General features: G+C 40.2%; 1 protein-coding gene across 1 annotated transcript in view; it reads right to left on the minus strand.

Moving 5' to 3' along the window:
• The window catches only part of adcy2a (adenylate cyclase 2a), a 55,374-nt gene extending 39,540 nt beyond the window's left edge, over nt 1–15,834 (minus strand). The window contains exons 1-3 of the mRNA XM_062399531.1: nt 15,310–15,834; nt 11,253–11,450; nt 1,080–1,241 (exon numbers count right to left, since the gene is read on the minus strand). Of these exons, the coding sequence (XP_062255515.1) occupies nt 1,080–1,241; nt 11,253–11,450; nt 15,310–15,828 (879 nt within the window). The 5' untranslated portion in view covers nt 15,829–15,834. The remainder of the gene's footprint in view (nt 1–1,079; nt 1,242–11,252; nt 11,451–15,309) is intronic.
• Between the last annotated feature and the right edge of the window lie 254 nt (nt 15,835–16,088).

A 16,088-nucleotide genomic window follows, 5' to 3' on the forward strand; every position in this document is an offset into this window, starting at 1 on the left:
GTTGAATGAGATTAAATCTAAGTATTAAAACAGATTGAACTGAAACTGGGTTAAACTTCACTTGAGGTAAGGAAACGGAAGTTGAGTTTGAAACGGCTTTCCTTTTGATGGAGTAGTTTACCCTTTTCTTGTCTTTCTGCCAGGTCGCTCAGCATTTTACTCCTAAAGATAAGTAAGTGCAATTTCCAAAACGGTGAAAGATAAGTTTTAAACTGAGTCCTTGAATATTTGCTGAGATTGTAGCCCCACTACCTAAATCACTAACTACACATGGCCTATGGAGGTTGCAATCTCGAAATTGGTACGATTTGGAACTGCTATACTTTACAATATTCTGCAGTCACTGGGGGGAGGGGCAATGTGCTTTCAGTTTGTGGACCAAGTTGAACATGTCTTCTTGTACACGTCCTCAGATAAACTACAGCATTAGTCGGCAACTGGATCGAAACCAGATCATTTTGGGAATCTCATTACTTTTATATTATTATATCGGACTGACAGACATTAACAGTTGCTGATCTCTATCATGGCAACATTCATGGAACCACTTCCTCGTTAGCAAATTTGCAACAAAATAAAATCACATCCGTTTTATTAGAGGAATACGTTATATCGAGCTGATTAGAGAGCTTTTATTTTGAAAAGTTGTCCACATGTATTAACTATAACACCAGTTAAGTCAATCATTCTAACTTATATATAAACCACACACGTGCACAGTAATGAAGCGAATTAAGTTTCATTTTAATAAAAAACGGATAAACCGGTTAGGATGAATGCAAAGTTTTCTAACTTACAGCTGCAATACAGGCTGTTCAGAAAAAGCTCTCCACACAACGTCCAGTATACAAACAATACAAAGTGACAGTATGTTGTAGAACTTTCTAGGAAGGACTCACAAAATGATAAGGAACTATTCTGAGGTAGGGTCCGGGGGGATTGACATAAGCCAAGCAAAAAGCTCATTCACACAAGCAGGTTTAAAACGGGCACTGTACTATGGATAATTCGAGTATGTGAAATGTTCTGTTGATTTATCTTATACGGTATTTGTTCTCCATGCTACCATTTGACCTTACCTGCCACACCACCGGTTCCATGTGATCAGCTGTAGTGGACAGGCAGACGCTCAACACAATGGTGTGAGAGGCGGAGGTCAGGACACTGGCGATGATGGCCTCCCGCATGGAGAACGGCAGCATAGTGTAAACCACGAACACAATGAACAGGAAGAACGACACCTGTGGAGAGGATGATTTAGAAAAAGGGAGATGTATAAATGAAAGAGAAAATACAGATGCAAATAAAATATCTGTGCTGACAAGACCTGTGAGGAGAGAAGCAGCATTACCCAAGAGGTCTAAACACTGCTTTACAGTGTGAACAACAACATTGCTGGCATGAAAAAGTGCTAAAAAAAAATCTTGCCTGCTCCGGGAATGAGTTTCATGGCAAGTGACTCAGTAACGGGAGGAACAAATTAGGGAAGGAGATAAATTTGTGACAATAGGCATAATATTAATATAGTAAACAGTCAACACATTGCATCATTCTTAGCATCTTCAGTTTACCCAAGCTCCCTCGATTACTGGAAGCAGAAATAAGGGCCAACTCTCACTCTTCAAACCTGACACCTCTGATGCAGCATGTGGAGTGCTTCCGTTTTTACTCAAGCTCACACACACACACACACACACACCAAAGACACACACACACACACACACACACGCACACACAAACACACACAGTGAGGACACTCATTGGCACAATACATTTCCAAGCCCTAACCATCCAAACTAAATGCCTAACCCTAACCTAAACCTACTTCTAAGCCTCAAACCAAGTCTGAACCCTCAAACAGCCCTTTTAAGAAGTGAGGACCGGCCAAAATGTCCTCAGTTTTTAAAAATCTCTACGCTTAAAATGGTTCTCACTAAGATGCACTGCAAGCACAGGAGTACCCACAAACACACGCAAACACTTAATATGCCTTCGGCTGCAGGGTTAAAGCAGCTCATCTGCTGTTGTGCATGTGCAGAATGAGGCCAGTGTTCTCACAGGCTGCAGCCAGGTGCCAGTTATCCTCTGTGGTTTCTTTGCACGACCAGTGGAAAAGCGGGAGTTTGTGTGCAGGGGGGCAGTATTATGGGGGGGAAAGGAAAGCAAGACAGGGAGCAACAGTAGCTCCTCTGTTTAAACTTAGGTCACTAAGATGCGCAGCGACTTTCCTAACAGCCATCTGTGCAAGTGAATGCAAAGAGGAGTGAATTATCAAAGGATGGCTGGTTACCTTGAAGACATGGTTGATGATTTACTCATTGAATGAAAACTCTACTCAAATGGGTCTTGTGTCCTCTGCAGTGACACACCTCCTGCTGTTTCAACACAGGTAAAGGTAAAAAATATAATACTAAGTAGCCTGATGGATGATTATCTTTTGGTTGAAGGCTTCTAAATTTCGCAAATTACTAAACAGTGAACATGTAAAAAAAACACCATCATACAGAAGAGGGAAATAAAAACAATAACATAAAATAATAATAAAATATTTAGTTTCTACTAGTCTACATCATGATAACCATTTCAAACATTCTTATTTGATTTAAGACTGGTATCTTCAAACCTAGCCAGGGAATACAAATGAAAACTAGCCTCTTGCCTATCTCAAGAATATATGTATATACAGTTTTGTTATCAATATGCACTTCCCTGAAACATAAACCTCTAAAAACAGTGAACAGAATATATATATATTATTATACTATAAACAGGATTTCACTTAGAAGCTATTGAAATTTGCACAACACAAATCTGAAAATAAATATATTACTCTTAAAAAAGGAAATTACAATATTTACTCACTCAGGTAAAGTAAAGTAATCTGCCTTAAAAGGTTCATAGGGCTCAGTCTTTTTTGGGTCATAAATATTTAGTCAAATTAGTTTATTCCAACGCCTAATAAATACAGAGCTGGAATAAAGTTACACAAATAAATTTCAGAGCCAGTCTACAAGAATAGTGTGCAAAAAAAAACAACCTTCAAGTAAATTCTGAAAAGCCAACACTTCAGTAATACTCCTACCAGGAATCATTAAAATATTTGTCATGTCATTACAACAATCAGCATCTGTGACTACAGATGAAGGTATTTACAATCGTTTATTAACTGCAGAAAATTATGTGAGGAATTTCTATCCCAAGATGAGCAGCAGCAGGGAGTAGTAGTAGTTGCTGTTGTTATTACAAGGCTTTACAGAGCAGGAAGAGAAGTCAAAGTAAGACCTTGGGGAATCACCATCTATTCAGCAACTTCCTATTGTAGCCCTCCATGTTTGAAGCAGTTGAGCAGGAAAAAATATTTATGATTCTATTCAATTCCATGCAACATAAAGAGAATTATACTGTAGAGAGCAGACGAGCAGCATCTCCCGGAGGTGTCCTTGGTTTTTTCTTTGCCATTTCTTGTAAGGGGGCTTTTTTTGTTTGAAAACAATAAAAATCCCGATTTATATTCAACCCAGCAAGGCTGCAAATTATTGCTCAAACATATCTACACAAACTGGAAATGTATATTATCCAGGTAAATATATACTGCACACTTTCTCTGCATGCATCCTAAAGTAAAAATATATCTATCTAGCAGTAATTAAAGTAACACTCTGGTTTCCAAGTATCAGTGATCTAACTGCTATATTTCAGGGACAACAGAGCTTAGTCAATATGGAAGTGGGGAGACAGAGACCAAGACAAGCCAGATTTTTGTAATCTAGAACCAATGATGTATTCTCTGAAAATGTTTGTATCTGGTAAAGTTAATGAAATTTGGGGGAAAATGGATCCGCTCGAAAACTTAATGGGTTCTTTCCTGACCCAACCACATCTTCCAAGCTCCGAGGTAATCAGTCTAGTTTTTGCGTTACCTGCTGACTAACAGCTACAGGCATGGTCAGCATCAGACCAGCAAACTGGGGTTTCAAAGACAGTTACCCTAATTACGTTGTGGGAAGAGAAGTTATATAGTCAGGTTCTCCCCATGCAAACTTCCACATATAAACAAATCAAAGCCAGCGAAACACTCATGACAAATGATTCACTTATCTTCTCTGAGAAATGCTGCACATACATGACCCAGAGGCGTCAAGTGTTTTAATTTGTTCCGAATCTGCAGACTGACATTTTCATTTCCCCCTCTATTTGAGCTGTTAACCCTAACCCTAATATTTTGATTATAAAGAGGAAAGGTTGCATTTTCCCTAAACCAAACAAGGGTGGCAATTTGAACTGCACAAAAATGTCTCTGTTCTCTTGAGACTGTTGCACCTACCTGCGTGAACTGTCAAAATATGAAATCCTTGTGAGGTGAGATAGATAATAGTTTAGTGAGTAATCCTATAAGTGGCTGGCTGTCTTGACATTAACCCTCTCCTTAAAGCTACATATCTATATTTACAAGCAAACCAGCCCCCTTACTGTTGACAAGCTTAAAATCGAATAGAACTAACCGCAAAGGATTGATGGGTTTGTCTTTTATTATTGTAAAATTATGATTTTATTGATTTTAGACTTGTAAAATGGTAATAAGGTTTGCTCCATTTGCACTCTTGCTTCTTTGTGTGGTCTCTCTTTAGAATGACAGGTGCATAACACAACTCTATACCACCGTCTGACTGAGATTTAATTGGTCCCAGTCTTACACTTTTCTTACAATATCATGGTTCAGTAATTCTGGCAAGCGATAGGACTCAAACGCAAACATAAGGGCACAGCAGTGGTTTTGAGGCAACGAAGTGAGAGGTTGCAGGAATATGAAAAGATAGACGGCAGCAATTTTATACACAAAATATGACTAATCGCAAAAGGGAGGGTGGAGAGTCATCTTTTTATAGCTTGGCTCAAATAACCAAACCATAAAAAACTACAGTAAAAGATGAGTATTGTCGCTTGCTGAGTATTTGTGATTCCTGACCTAAGATTAAGATGCATTTATTAGTCCCAAACACATGCACAGACACACTCATGCAGGTAGGGAAATTTAACCTCTGCTTTTGACCCATCTGGTGCAGGACACACAGAGCAGTAAGCGACCACGTACCGTGCCCGGGGAGCAACCACTACACAGGGTAGGGAGAATCCTCTTGGATTTTTGGACAGATCAATCCAGGTTCGTCTTTTGTTGTCTCTCCGTGGAGTCGAACCAGAGCCCTTTTCTGCCCATAGTCCAAGTTTCTGCCACTAGACCACCGCCTCTCACAGTAGAACTGAAAGGATTTAGTTAACTCCTAAAGTGTTTTGCGGGCTCAAACACTTCACCCACTCCTCAATCAGCATAGTGGTGAGAAGATAATGAGTGAATTGATTTATTATTCGGTTTATCCCTTTAATGACTGCAAAGGCTGGTGTTTCTGAGGTATAACTATTAGTGCTCCTGGCTCTAAAATACAGTAAATTAAAAGTCTTACGTTTCAGAACTTTAATTAAGAGAATCTGGTAAATAATCCAGTGATTGTGAACCTACAAGCACAGTGAACATTAACAATGTTTTTCCTCTGTGGATTTGTATGTATTCACCATATCAAAAGAAGAAAAATAAAGTATTAACTTACTTCCTAAGAGAGCGCTGCTAATTGCTGCCAAATATCGTCGAGCAAGGCAACATAATTTGCTCAGAATCCAGAGAGACTTTTGTTCCTGAATTAATGGCCTGAAATCCAATGTTGCTAACTCAATCATGAAACTATATCAACTGTAATGGAGAGGCTGCTGCGGGAAAGACACCTGCTGAGTGGTGCTGCATGCGTGATACATGATGCCGTAATAAAACAGAAAGGGTCACTCTTCATTGTGGATGATGGGAGCGCATGAGGACCCTCTCTCTGACAATTAAGTGGACAAGGCTTTTTGTGCTCCAGCATGGTGCCGTCAACTCTGCTCCGGCCCATGAGTCAATTCCTTGATAATGACACTAAGGAGGGTTTACAAAACAAATTAGAGTGATGGCGTGTCAGATTACATCAGACCTTTATTCCACAGTCTGGGGAACAGATTAGTTTACAGGCTGGATTTACGGTAAAGGGTGTGTGCCAGTGTCCATCTGAGCATGTATGTGTCAATCTGCTGTTTAACTCAACAAAAAAAAACACAAGCTCTTTTCATTAAAAGCTAATTAAATTTAAGTAAAAAGATAGATTTTCAGATTTATTGCAAAGATAAAGAGCTTAATTCAAAAGATAAAATAATAATCAAAGAAAGTGCCTGGACTGTTTCAGTCCTCCTGCAATACATGTTTTATGTATATGTATCCACGTTTTCTCATCTTCCATGCGTAAAAACTCAATATAAGTAAATTATCCCTTGTCTGCTCCCCCTCTCCATCCTCAGACTTCCTTTATCCACCTCTTATGCCTGACAGTGGCTCCTCACCGACTTTTACCATCTGCCCGCTTTTTTACCACTTCAGACTGGGAAGCCTTTTCTTTCACCACAGCTACCTTCTCCCCCACCTCTGCTTTAAAAGCTAACGAGGCTGGCAGTGTACCCACAAAGGATTGTGTGGTTGTGTGTGTGTGTGTGTGTGTGTGTGTGTGCGTGAGTGTGTGTGTGAGACAGAGACGGTGAGTGATCAGGAGAGACAGAAAGAAGAGAGGGGATGAGATGAGACAGCTCTCAGTTAGGGGAAGAGACTGGTCCACACAGATAAGCTCTTCCCCCCATCGTCAGCAAAGAGAGAGGGGCATTGTGGGGAGAGGATAAGCATCCAATTGATTCCGGGTTTGAAAATGGAAGGTGTACTGTATACAAAATAACTTGAGGAGCAGGGCTGGGGAGCACGACAGCGTTGAGGGAAACATTTTAGCTTTTTTTGCTTTTTACCTGACTGTACTGACACAGCAGTTTGTATTGTAACCAGCTCCTGTTCTCTCACTGTCTCTTTGAAAATGTCAACAAAATATACACTTATTCTGACAGCTGACCATGTCTCCTATGTGGGGAAGCTGCTTCACACCACTGGAGTTATAAAAAGAAATGCAACACAATAAGGACTTGAAGTAGTTTCATCCGAATCGCAGCAGAGACGTATTTGAAATATATGAATTTGAGGGGCCATCTGGACTGAAGCTGTCCAGAAAAGCTCCAAAAGTTATGTCTTTTCCAGCAGTGAAGAAGTCCAGTTAGCTTGTTAGAGTGCAAGGGCTTTGTGAAAACTAATATGTCCTGACATGAAAAGAATAAAGGAGGGGGGAGAGATAGTATTTCCAGTACTGAGAAATTATGCTGCAGGAGGATTTGAGTTTGACTAAGTAGGTTGTGCGGTCGCACGGTTTGTCCACTGTCCTTTTCAGGCACTGTTTTACCCTATGTAGTAATGCAATGGTGACTAGCAAAATGAAAGGTGTCCTAGTAAGAGCGATAAAGAATGCAAAGCATGTCATGAGTGGTCCATGGTAATGTTCTTAGAGGAGAGAGGAAAGGTTGAGATGAAAGCAGAACTCATTAAAGCAGCGGCTGCACATCGCTGACCTCATTCAACTTCCTCTTTAACTCACAAATTATTTGGTCTACTACTGTTACACAAATCAAAATCAGCTGATAACATATTAATAAACAACATGTATTGTTGTTGTCATTTTAGGTTTCCATTAGCGATTGGTAATCACTGTGAGCCTTCACTGTGATTTTAGCTTTTGACCTTTAAGAATTCACCCTCTAACAACACATGACAACTATGAGACTAATTAAAGTTCATTCTATGTGCTATTTTCACCCAGCTGCTGCAGCACTATTTCAGATTGTGGTTTTTGCTATTTGGCCTTCATTCATCGAGATAGTCAGAGGATATTATTATGGTTCATTTAACATGGAGACAGCAATGCCAGAAACTCAAAGCCGACCGGACAGCACAAACAGAACATTTATTATTACATTACATTACATGTCATTTGACAGAAGCTTTTATCCAAAGTGACTGACAATTAGTGCATTCAACATATATGAGGGGGCATTTAGGGTTCAGGTAGTTCAGTACCTTGCCTAAGGATACTGGCATGCAGATGGGGCAGAATGAGAATTTAACCACCAACCTACTGGTTAGAGGATGACCACTCTACCCCTTGGCCACAGCTGCCCCCCTATTTAATTGACAATGATTTTTAGGATGACATGAACCGTTATGGCCAAGAAATGTAATTGAGGTAGGATATTTTACAGTTCATCCATAGGCTTTGTTTGTAAAAAAACTAATCTTAAACTAATCTTAAACTAAAAAAATAAATATAAATGCACATCTTTGCTGCATAGTTGTTGTTTTTTTCAAAATGCAATCAATCAATGAATATAAACACTTGGATGTATAAAAAACGGTGAAATAGAAAATAAAATGAATCAAACCACATTGTGAATGATCACTGCACAAATACTAAACGAGGTTCTCAAGCAACACTGACTCGCTGAATTCCATGAGCTGACATGGCGGTCAATAGAAAATATGCATGGTGCTGGAAAAGACACATGTGCACTGGTTGTGAAATTGTTCTTCTGTGATCAAATTATTAAACTTGTCTACAATGTAGAGTAGGTCAATAAATATTTGATGTAGCCCTTTCTAATGACTGTCTGCTGGCTTCACTTGTGCAGAACAAGAAGTCAAGGTTTTGTTAAAACCTGTGATAATGAACACAGCACATTTTCTCATCTACTGAGATAGGAGCTACATTTTCATTTGCAGGAAAAAGGATAATCACATCCTGCAACATCCACTGCTGCTATAAATGAAAGATGAAGCTTTCAACAGGTTCTAAGAATCTCATTGCATTTCCTCTTGTGCACTTTTGCCACATATTCCCATGTGCTCTTCATGTGACACAGAAACCCTTCACAGCCACGACAGGAAGTCTGGAAGAAAAGGTTCGTCTGAAGAGCCCTTGATGGGCGGCTCGGGACCTTGTGATTGCTTTTTGTCCTTAGTGGAACCGATTCTGTACATCAATAACATGTAGTAAAGTTAAATGACTGACAGCAAACCATGTCACATCTCTTCTGGAACAATTTATTCTCTGACAGAAGTAGAGCGAAAGGACATGGTACAACATCCTTAATATCAAGTTTCCTCCATTTTGAACTTCCTTTGAGCAGTCAAGTGTGAAAATGTGGGTGTGAGTCAAAATTTTGAACAAATAGCTTTAAAAAAACAGTGAAACAGAAGAGCAGAAAAATGATGGATAGCTCTTTTCATAAACATTTAACACTACAACAAAACCCATGAACAATTCACTGTGTATCAGCTTGAAACAGAATCATTTCTTTCCCCACAAAGCCTCTTTTCCACAAACCAGCTCACCTCTTGCTTTTGCCTGCAATGGGAATGGATTGAGTCAGCGACACTCCCGCATTAAATGACTTTTGCAGTAGACGCTGGTTTTAATCGGTTCCGGCTCAAATCGGCAGTGATGGAAACGAGTGAATGCACTAATTTGGCGAGACAGTGAGGTAAGAGCGTGCGCCTCAGCAGTTTCACTTTTCTGACATCGAACCTGATGCACAAGGGAAAAAACTGAAATGAAAACTCATAACGGGAAAGGTCTCAAATCCCTTTCAGGCAGATTGAACCTACATATACGCACTAATTCTGTTGTAAAAGCGAGCAAGACTGACTATTACTGTCTTTTCAGCAACAATGTGTGAAGAGACACAAAACCAAAGTCATGATCCTTAGCGAGCTCCAAGCGATGCATCTTTAGCTATCCCTTTGTGACAGATGAGCTCACACTAGACATTTGCAAAGTACTGTTGAATGAGTACAGCTTTCATGTGATGAAGACTTAATGTGCTGTGCTACTTGCAATGAGCCCTGTTACAGGATGCATGTGACTGTAGCAATGAAGAAACTGCTGTTTGTCCATCACCTCACATTAAACTGCAGATGTAATGTTGCTAATTTACATGCATACATACACATATACACTACTTGAACATCTATCATTCAAAATATACAGCCAAATGTAAAGTTTTGTTCTCGCACTAATAATAAAGCCGATCACCCACTCAAAAATAATTTGCACGAACTATATGTGCAAAATGGTCTGACTCATATGCTAAAGCGTGGTGTTGAGAGGACCACGTGAAACTGTCAGCAAGCCTGCACTCATGCCCCGAGGCACTTGAAAAGTGCATGGGTAAAAATAATGTATTGATTTACACAGGTTGATTTACAGCAACTTTAAACAACACATCTGCCAGTCTCGCCATCTAGCTGACTGCCTTTTGTCTTTGATATGACACTGATGTACGATCTCTTTGTGACTATATAACCAAACACACAGTTGTGCACTTAATCTATGTATCCGCCATCAAGTCAAAGTTTGTGGCTGCATTCCAGCAGTTCCCACAGCAAGTATGACAAAATAATATGCAGGTTTTGGGGTGGCTGATTTGCATTACAACGTTCATGACTGACACACAGCTTTGACACAGTTTTTCCCCTGCTCAGTCAACCTTTTGCCGTATTCCTGTCGAAGTTTAAAGAGGAAGCAATATAAAAAAGCAGTATGAAACATCAACAGGGACAAAGTGAAGAAAATAAACAGCCATTGTACTGTAAGCATTTGAACAGCGCTGGGAGGGAGTTTGGATTACTCACATAATTATGTAAAAATATTGTAGCAGTTCAACAGTAAAACACTTGAAGAACTCAATCCTGCAGAGAACCAAATCTCAAAATGTTTCTTTGTTGTGCTCTTGTCTTTAATTGTCTGCACAACAATGGATGGTGGTCCTCTCCCTGGCATCATAATAAAAAAAATGTAAATGGACATATTTCAGTTCCAGATTTGATCGTATGTAGTTTGACTAAATCTCTAGAGATTTGAAATAACTTATTTATCAACACTGACTGAGCAGAAGCATGAAACTAAGTCAGGTGGCACTCAAGCATGTGCGTGACCAAAACAAATCTTAATGCATGATGCACTGATACAACAATCAGGTTAACGTTTACAAAATATGCACTTCTATAGCGAACAAAAAAAACAATGAAAGTGAACAAACTTCGCATCGGTTTGTGAGACTTTGCATTTGACCCACGTTTCGATTTCTTCAATCCATCTTTTGAAGTTGCGATTTCAAATATGTTGTAATGGCTTCACCTTAAACTGCCATCTCATATTAAACAGCCCAATAAAACTTCAAATAAAAATACAGAATGCACCACATGCTTGTTTACAACAAAGAAAGCTCACCACAGAATACATATATCTTACCTGATCCCACGGACAGATGATCCCACCAGAAAACATAAAAAGGTAACCCATGGCAACCAAGCAGGCCCAAATGACCAGGGAGAAAATCCGAAGAAGTTTCTTGAAGATGGACTCAATGCAGACAAGAACAAACACAGCCAGGAAGATGGCCAAGGCTGTGGGGACAGTGATTACAAAGGCCACGTGGTCCTCAACGCTCTGAAAAGAGATAATAAAATGAGACAGAAATAGTTAGATATATGGAGGATCTAAGAAAGAGGAAATGTACAATTTATCAGGGATAACTGGAATAATTAGGGGGTTTTTCCTAGATTATGTCAGTAAAAGAATAGAGTAACACTCAAGGGGGCATGAAACAGCCTCACGGTGTAATAAAAGTAGACTCGTCTCCAGCTCCATCTCAATACAAACAACCAAGGCAGACGTGATTCATCCAGAGAAGCAGTAAATACAGAACAGTGGCTGCTCTGATATTATAAAACACACGGTGTCTACAACTAAATTAACCCTCTTTTGCTGGATGTTATCTGAGAGGAAATTAAACAAATGTCTCTTATCTCTGTACTTCCCTCAGTAGCTTTAACTTGTTGGAGACGAGACTCAGAATGAAGGGCTGGTTAAAAATTCACACTGTAAAATGTTACATCGGGGGGGGGTTAGAAGCCATCATGAACATCTTTCAGGTTCACGTTCTCAAAAACTTTCCTCTGACATGTAACGTTGGGTTATTTTTGATTGCTGAAGCATATCCTTATATATATATTCATTTTAAACACGAGTGTGCAGTTCAGTATAACCATGGATAGCTTTAAATGTAATAAAAAGGAAAATACCACCCACTCTGTTTCTGTGCAATATTCCCTGAGCCTAAAGAGTACAGCTCCTACACTACTGAATGTCACTGATGGATGATGGATTTATTATGAGGGAGATAAGACAAAGACTCAAATTAAAAAAAAGTAAGGATACAAATTCATACAAATTCAAATTAATTTAAACGATATATGTAATAGATAAATACTTTTGACTCAGATGACCTACATCACTTTTGGAATGCCACAAAATCCTCTTTTGGACTACATTTTAATATATTAATTTCCATGGCTCCATGGAGGCACATTTAACATAATATGTCTCTTTTGCATGTCCCTCGTGAGCCTAGCTCAGGCTCAGGCCATAACAAATGATTTGTGCACCACAATGATTTATCTAGAGTGATCCAAACAGTGAAAAGAAAAAGCTAAAATTATGTCTGGAAGAGTTGAATGTACAGCAGAGCACTCGATACTTAAACTGAGCTATTAAAAACAAAAAACTTTAAACTGAACCGGAAAGAGAAAAAACCCTCAAAAGCCCCCAGTGTTAACCAGTATAGCAAAGTTGAGCACATCCATAATGGATTTGCTGCTGCAGCTGCTGCCTTTCTGGAACACTTAGATCTGAAAGTTCTGATAAAAATTTCAGGAGTTTCTTCAAGGTCGGAGAACAGCCCAGTGAAAGGAGTGGTTTCAGCACCCTGCCTTTGCCAGGTTTCATTCCATCAACGCATTTGTAGTGGTGTGACAGGGGATGAAAAAAGGGTCAGGGGTGTGGACATGTAGGCAGATGTGTCACATCCTCACAGCCACATTTAGTTGTGTAGGCCAGGAAGTCTTTATAAAACCCAAGCAACCAAAATGTAAATAACAACCTCAATAGTCTTGTGTTATATTGTTATTTAGTCTTTTTAATTAAATAGGAACTTACTGCGCAGTGACACAGTTTCCGTATTTTACATGTGTGAGCTCCTTATTTATTTTTTATCTCTAAAAAATCCAAATATTTGGTGTTTCTTACACAGCATGATCCAAAAGAAGGGATGTTTCTTTAAAGAAATCTATCAATTAGTTGTTTCTATATTCATTGCAGCTTCTAATCACTGAAACATAATTTTATTCATTCCATCGTTTATTTAAAAAATGTTTTTAGAAGTGTTCTCGCCATCAATCCATTTTTCTGCCAGACTCTCCCTCAGTGCTTCTTTTTGCATCACCCCCACCCTGTCTCTCTCTCCTTTAGCCCCCCACCTCCCCTCCGTCTCTCTCTCATGCAGTCAATGCACTGGGACAGGAGAGGATGTGTGTGACTGCGGAGAGCCACAGAGAGTTTGTCTCGCCCAGAGCAGAGCTCCAAAACAGCACAGGATTTAGGTCAGCCAGCGAGCAGAATGAAGGGATGATAGGATACAAATAAAAGAGAGAAAGATATGAGGAGGTGAGAGATGACACATGCACGAGAACGGAGAGAAAGAGGATGATGGAGAGAAAAAAAAGGGGACTGCAAGAGTCATGGCTATACAGCACAGCGGTAGAGCGAAAGAGGATGTAGGACAGAGAAAATGAGCAGTGGGCTAACAAGAGAAGACATTTATTGAAATGCGTGTTCATAGGAGGACTGAGTGCCAAAAGGGCAAAATTACATTTGGGTCTAAAGGGAAATATTTTCTTCAGAACTGGAACATTTAAAAAGGTATTTTTAGGTTGTAGAGCAACAACTTAACTGTGAAACACAAGTCTTAATTTCTTTTTTTATGTTCAGTTTTAGCTGCAATTTATAGTGTCCATAACGATTGTTTGGGTTTACATGGGCTCTGAAAGATGCAGCGTGTCCGTCAGTGCTCTCCGTCTCTTTCAGTGTGTTTTAGACTAATCCCTTCTTAATGGCAAACTCAGCCTAGACAGGGAGAGGCACTCTCCTAATGCAAAAATGTAATTAAGCTATAAAAGGTTATATTAGAACATAATGTTGTTAAAACTCTTTGTATAGTAACTTATAATCAGGCAGGTTCTTATTAGTTACAATTCAATTTCCATATTACAAATCATTTAGTTTTTCTTGTATGTCTTTGTATGTTACAGCGTGCCTTGACGTGACTGCATTGAATTTTTCAGCTTTTTAGAGCAAAGATAATCCTGTCAAAATAGTGACAGAGGGAGACAGACACTAGTTCAGTCAACCATGAGCTCAGACAATATCTAAGCCCCTTACACCCCCCCTCACTTTTATCTCACCCTTCTCTTCACATTAGTGCTGCCATGAGGACCACTTGCTGTGAGAGTATGCGTGTGTATAGGTATAGCTCAGGCACGTTTGCATGTGTGAGTCAGAGGGGAGCCCACCTTTTGTATTTGACAAGCCAGTGGTTTCTGTACGTGTGTGTGTGTATGTACGCACATTTCTGTTTAAGCCAGTTTGACTATGTATGTTCATGCTTATAGGCTGGGGTGTAATCTCCAAGTCAACTGGTTATTTGGTTGGTCCATTTGCTCTTTTCCAACCAAACAATAACTGGTGTTATTCATAAGGACAAATGCACAACAATCGATTGCCTTCCAGGACTAAACCATTATTTTTGGCAACAACTTACTAATGTTCACTGAACTTCTGGGATTCAGCTCTAGGTGAATTGACACCACATCCATGAGGTTGAAGGTGTGGCTGCATTTTGTTAAAATGAAAGACCGAAAAGTTGAGTGTAAACTTAGCAAACGATAGTTTACATTTCCCAGTTCAACAACCATCATGGGACATTTAAAACCTGCCAGCTACCTTGAATGTGATGGGATGCTGCGTCAGCTTTGTGTTAAAACCTTGGGGCTTTGGCAGTGAACATATCAGACTTGGCATATTTCAATGTGTTTGGTCGAATGAGTGGGGGAAAATATTTCATATCTTGCAAGTAGAAGCTTTGGTATTTACATATAATTTATTCAGGTTTAGAAGGATACCAGGTAGAATGAACCAAGATTTTCAGTCAAACAATATTTTCCTTGGGTGAGTTCGGTCCTACTTATAGAAGAGGTCAGTCTCCAGTGTGTGCACACCCACGTGCCTAAATGTACCTGTCAACACTGTTTGCAGAGCTTTGATTTGAAATTAATTTACAATACAATATACAATACGTATATTGTATTGCAGTATTCAACATCCATGTGTTTGCATGGTCCTGGATGTTTATTTATACTTTTTTGATTTGAATAATGTGACGGTGTGTTCATGTTGTGTGTGAGCAGCTTACCAGTCCTGAAGCAAAGAACACAGTCAGCAGAGCCAGGCAGGCTCCCATCACTATGAGCAGCAGGAACACAATCAGGGGATGCTGCTGGCTCATACAATAATAGGACTCGTAGAGCCAGTCCGGGGACCTGTTCCTCTTCTCCTGACCTCCCCCTCTATCCCTTTCACCAGACTGCCCTCCCCGGTCCAGGAGATACCGCTTCCTCCTGATTGCTTCTTGCCACATGGATCCTGGAGCCGAGGAGGAGGGAGGGAAACCAGCCGAGGTGGTCACTGCTGAGGTATTACCAGTTTCCAACACTGGTGAGGAGCAGTTGCTCTGCTCTGCTCTCCTGCTGCTGCTGTTCCTGTTGGGGACCCTGCTGAAAGAGCTCCTGATGTCCAAAGTGTCCTTCGGTTCCTCCTTCACCTCCTCTCCTAAGTCCTTCAGGCGGAGACAACTGAGAGCTGAGGCTGAGTCAGAGGAAGCGTGCGCTGGCCGGAGAGGTGGCAAAAACGCACCAAGGGTAGAGCGCAGCATCCTCCTCTTTCTCCTCCTGCCAACATGTTGGAGCGGGAAATGAGGAGAAGTGCAGAGACTGAGAGCTCTTTAGAGTGAGAGAGAAAAGTGGGAGGGAAGTGAAGGGAAAGAGGAGGAGGAGGGGGGGGTGATAAGGGGGAGGGGAGGAAGAAAAAGAAGGTGCAGCGGGAGGGAGAAGTCAGCGGGCGGGAAGAAAACGAGAGTGGAGAAATTAGTACTGTGACATTTATGCCGTATGCATAATGTGATATTGATGCCAT

This window comes from Platichthys flesus, chromosome 11, assembly GCF_949316205.1.
Source record: "Platichthys flesus chromosome 11, fPlaFle2.1, whole genome shotgun sequence".
Classification (NCBI taxonomy): domain Eukaryota; kingdom Metazoa; phylum Chordata; class Actinopteri; order Pleuronectiformes; family Pleuronectidae; genus Platichthys; species Platichthys flesus.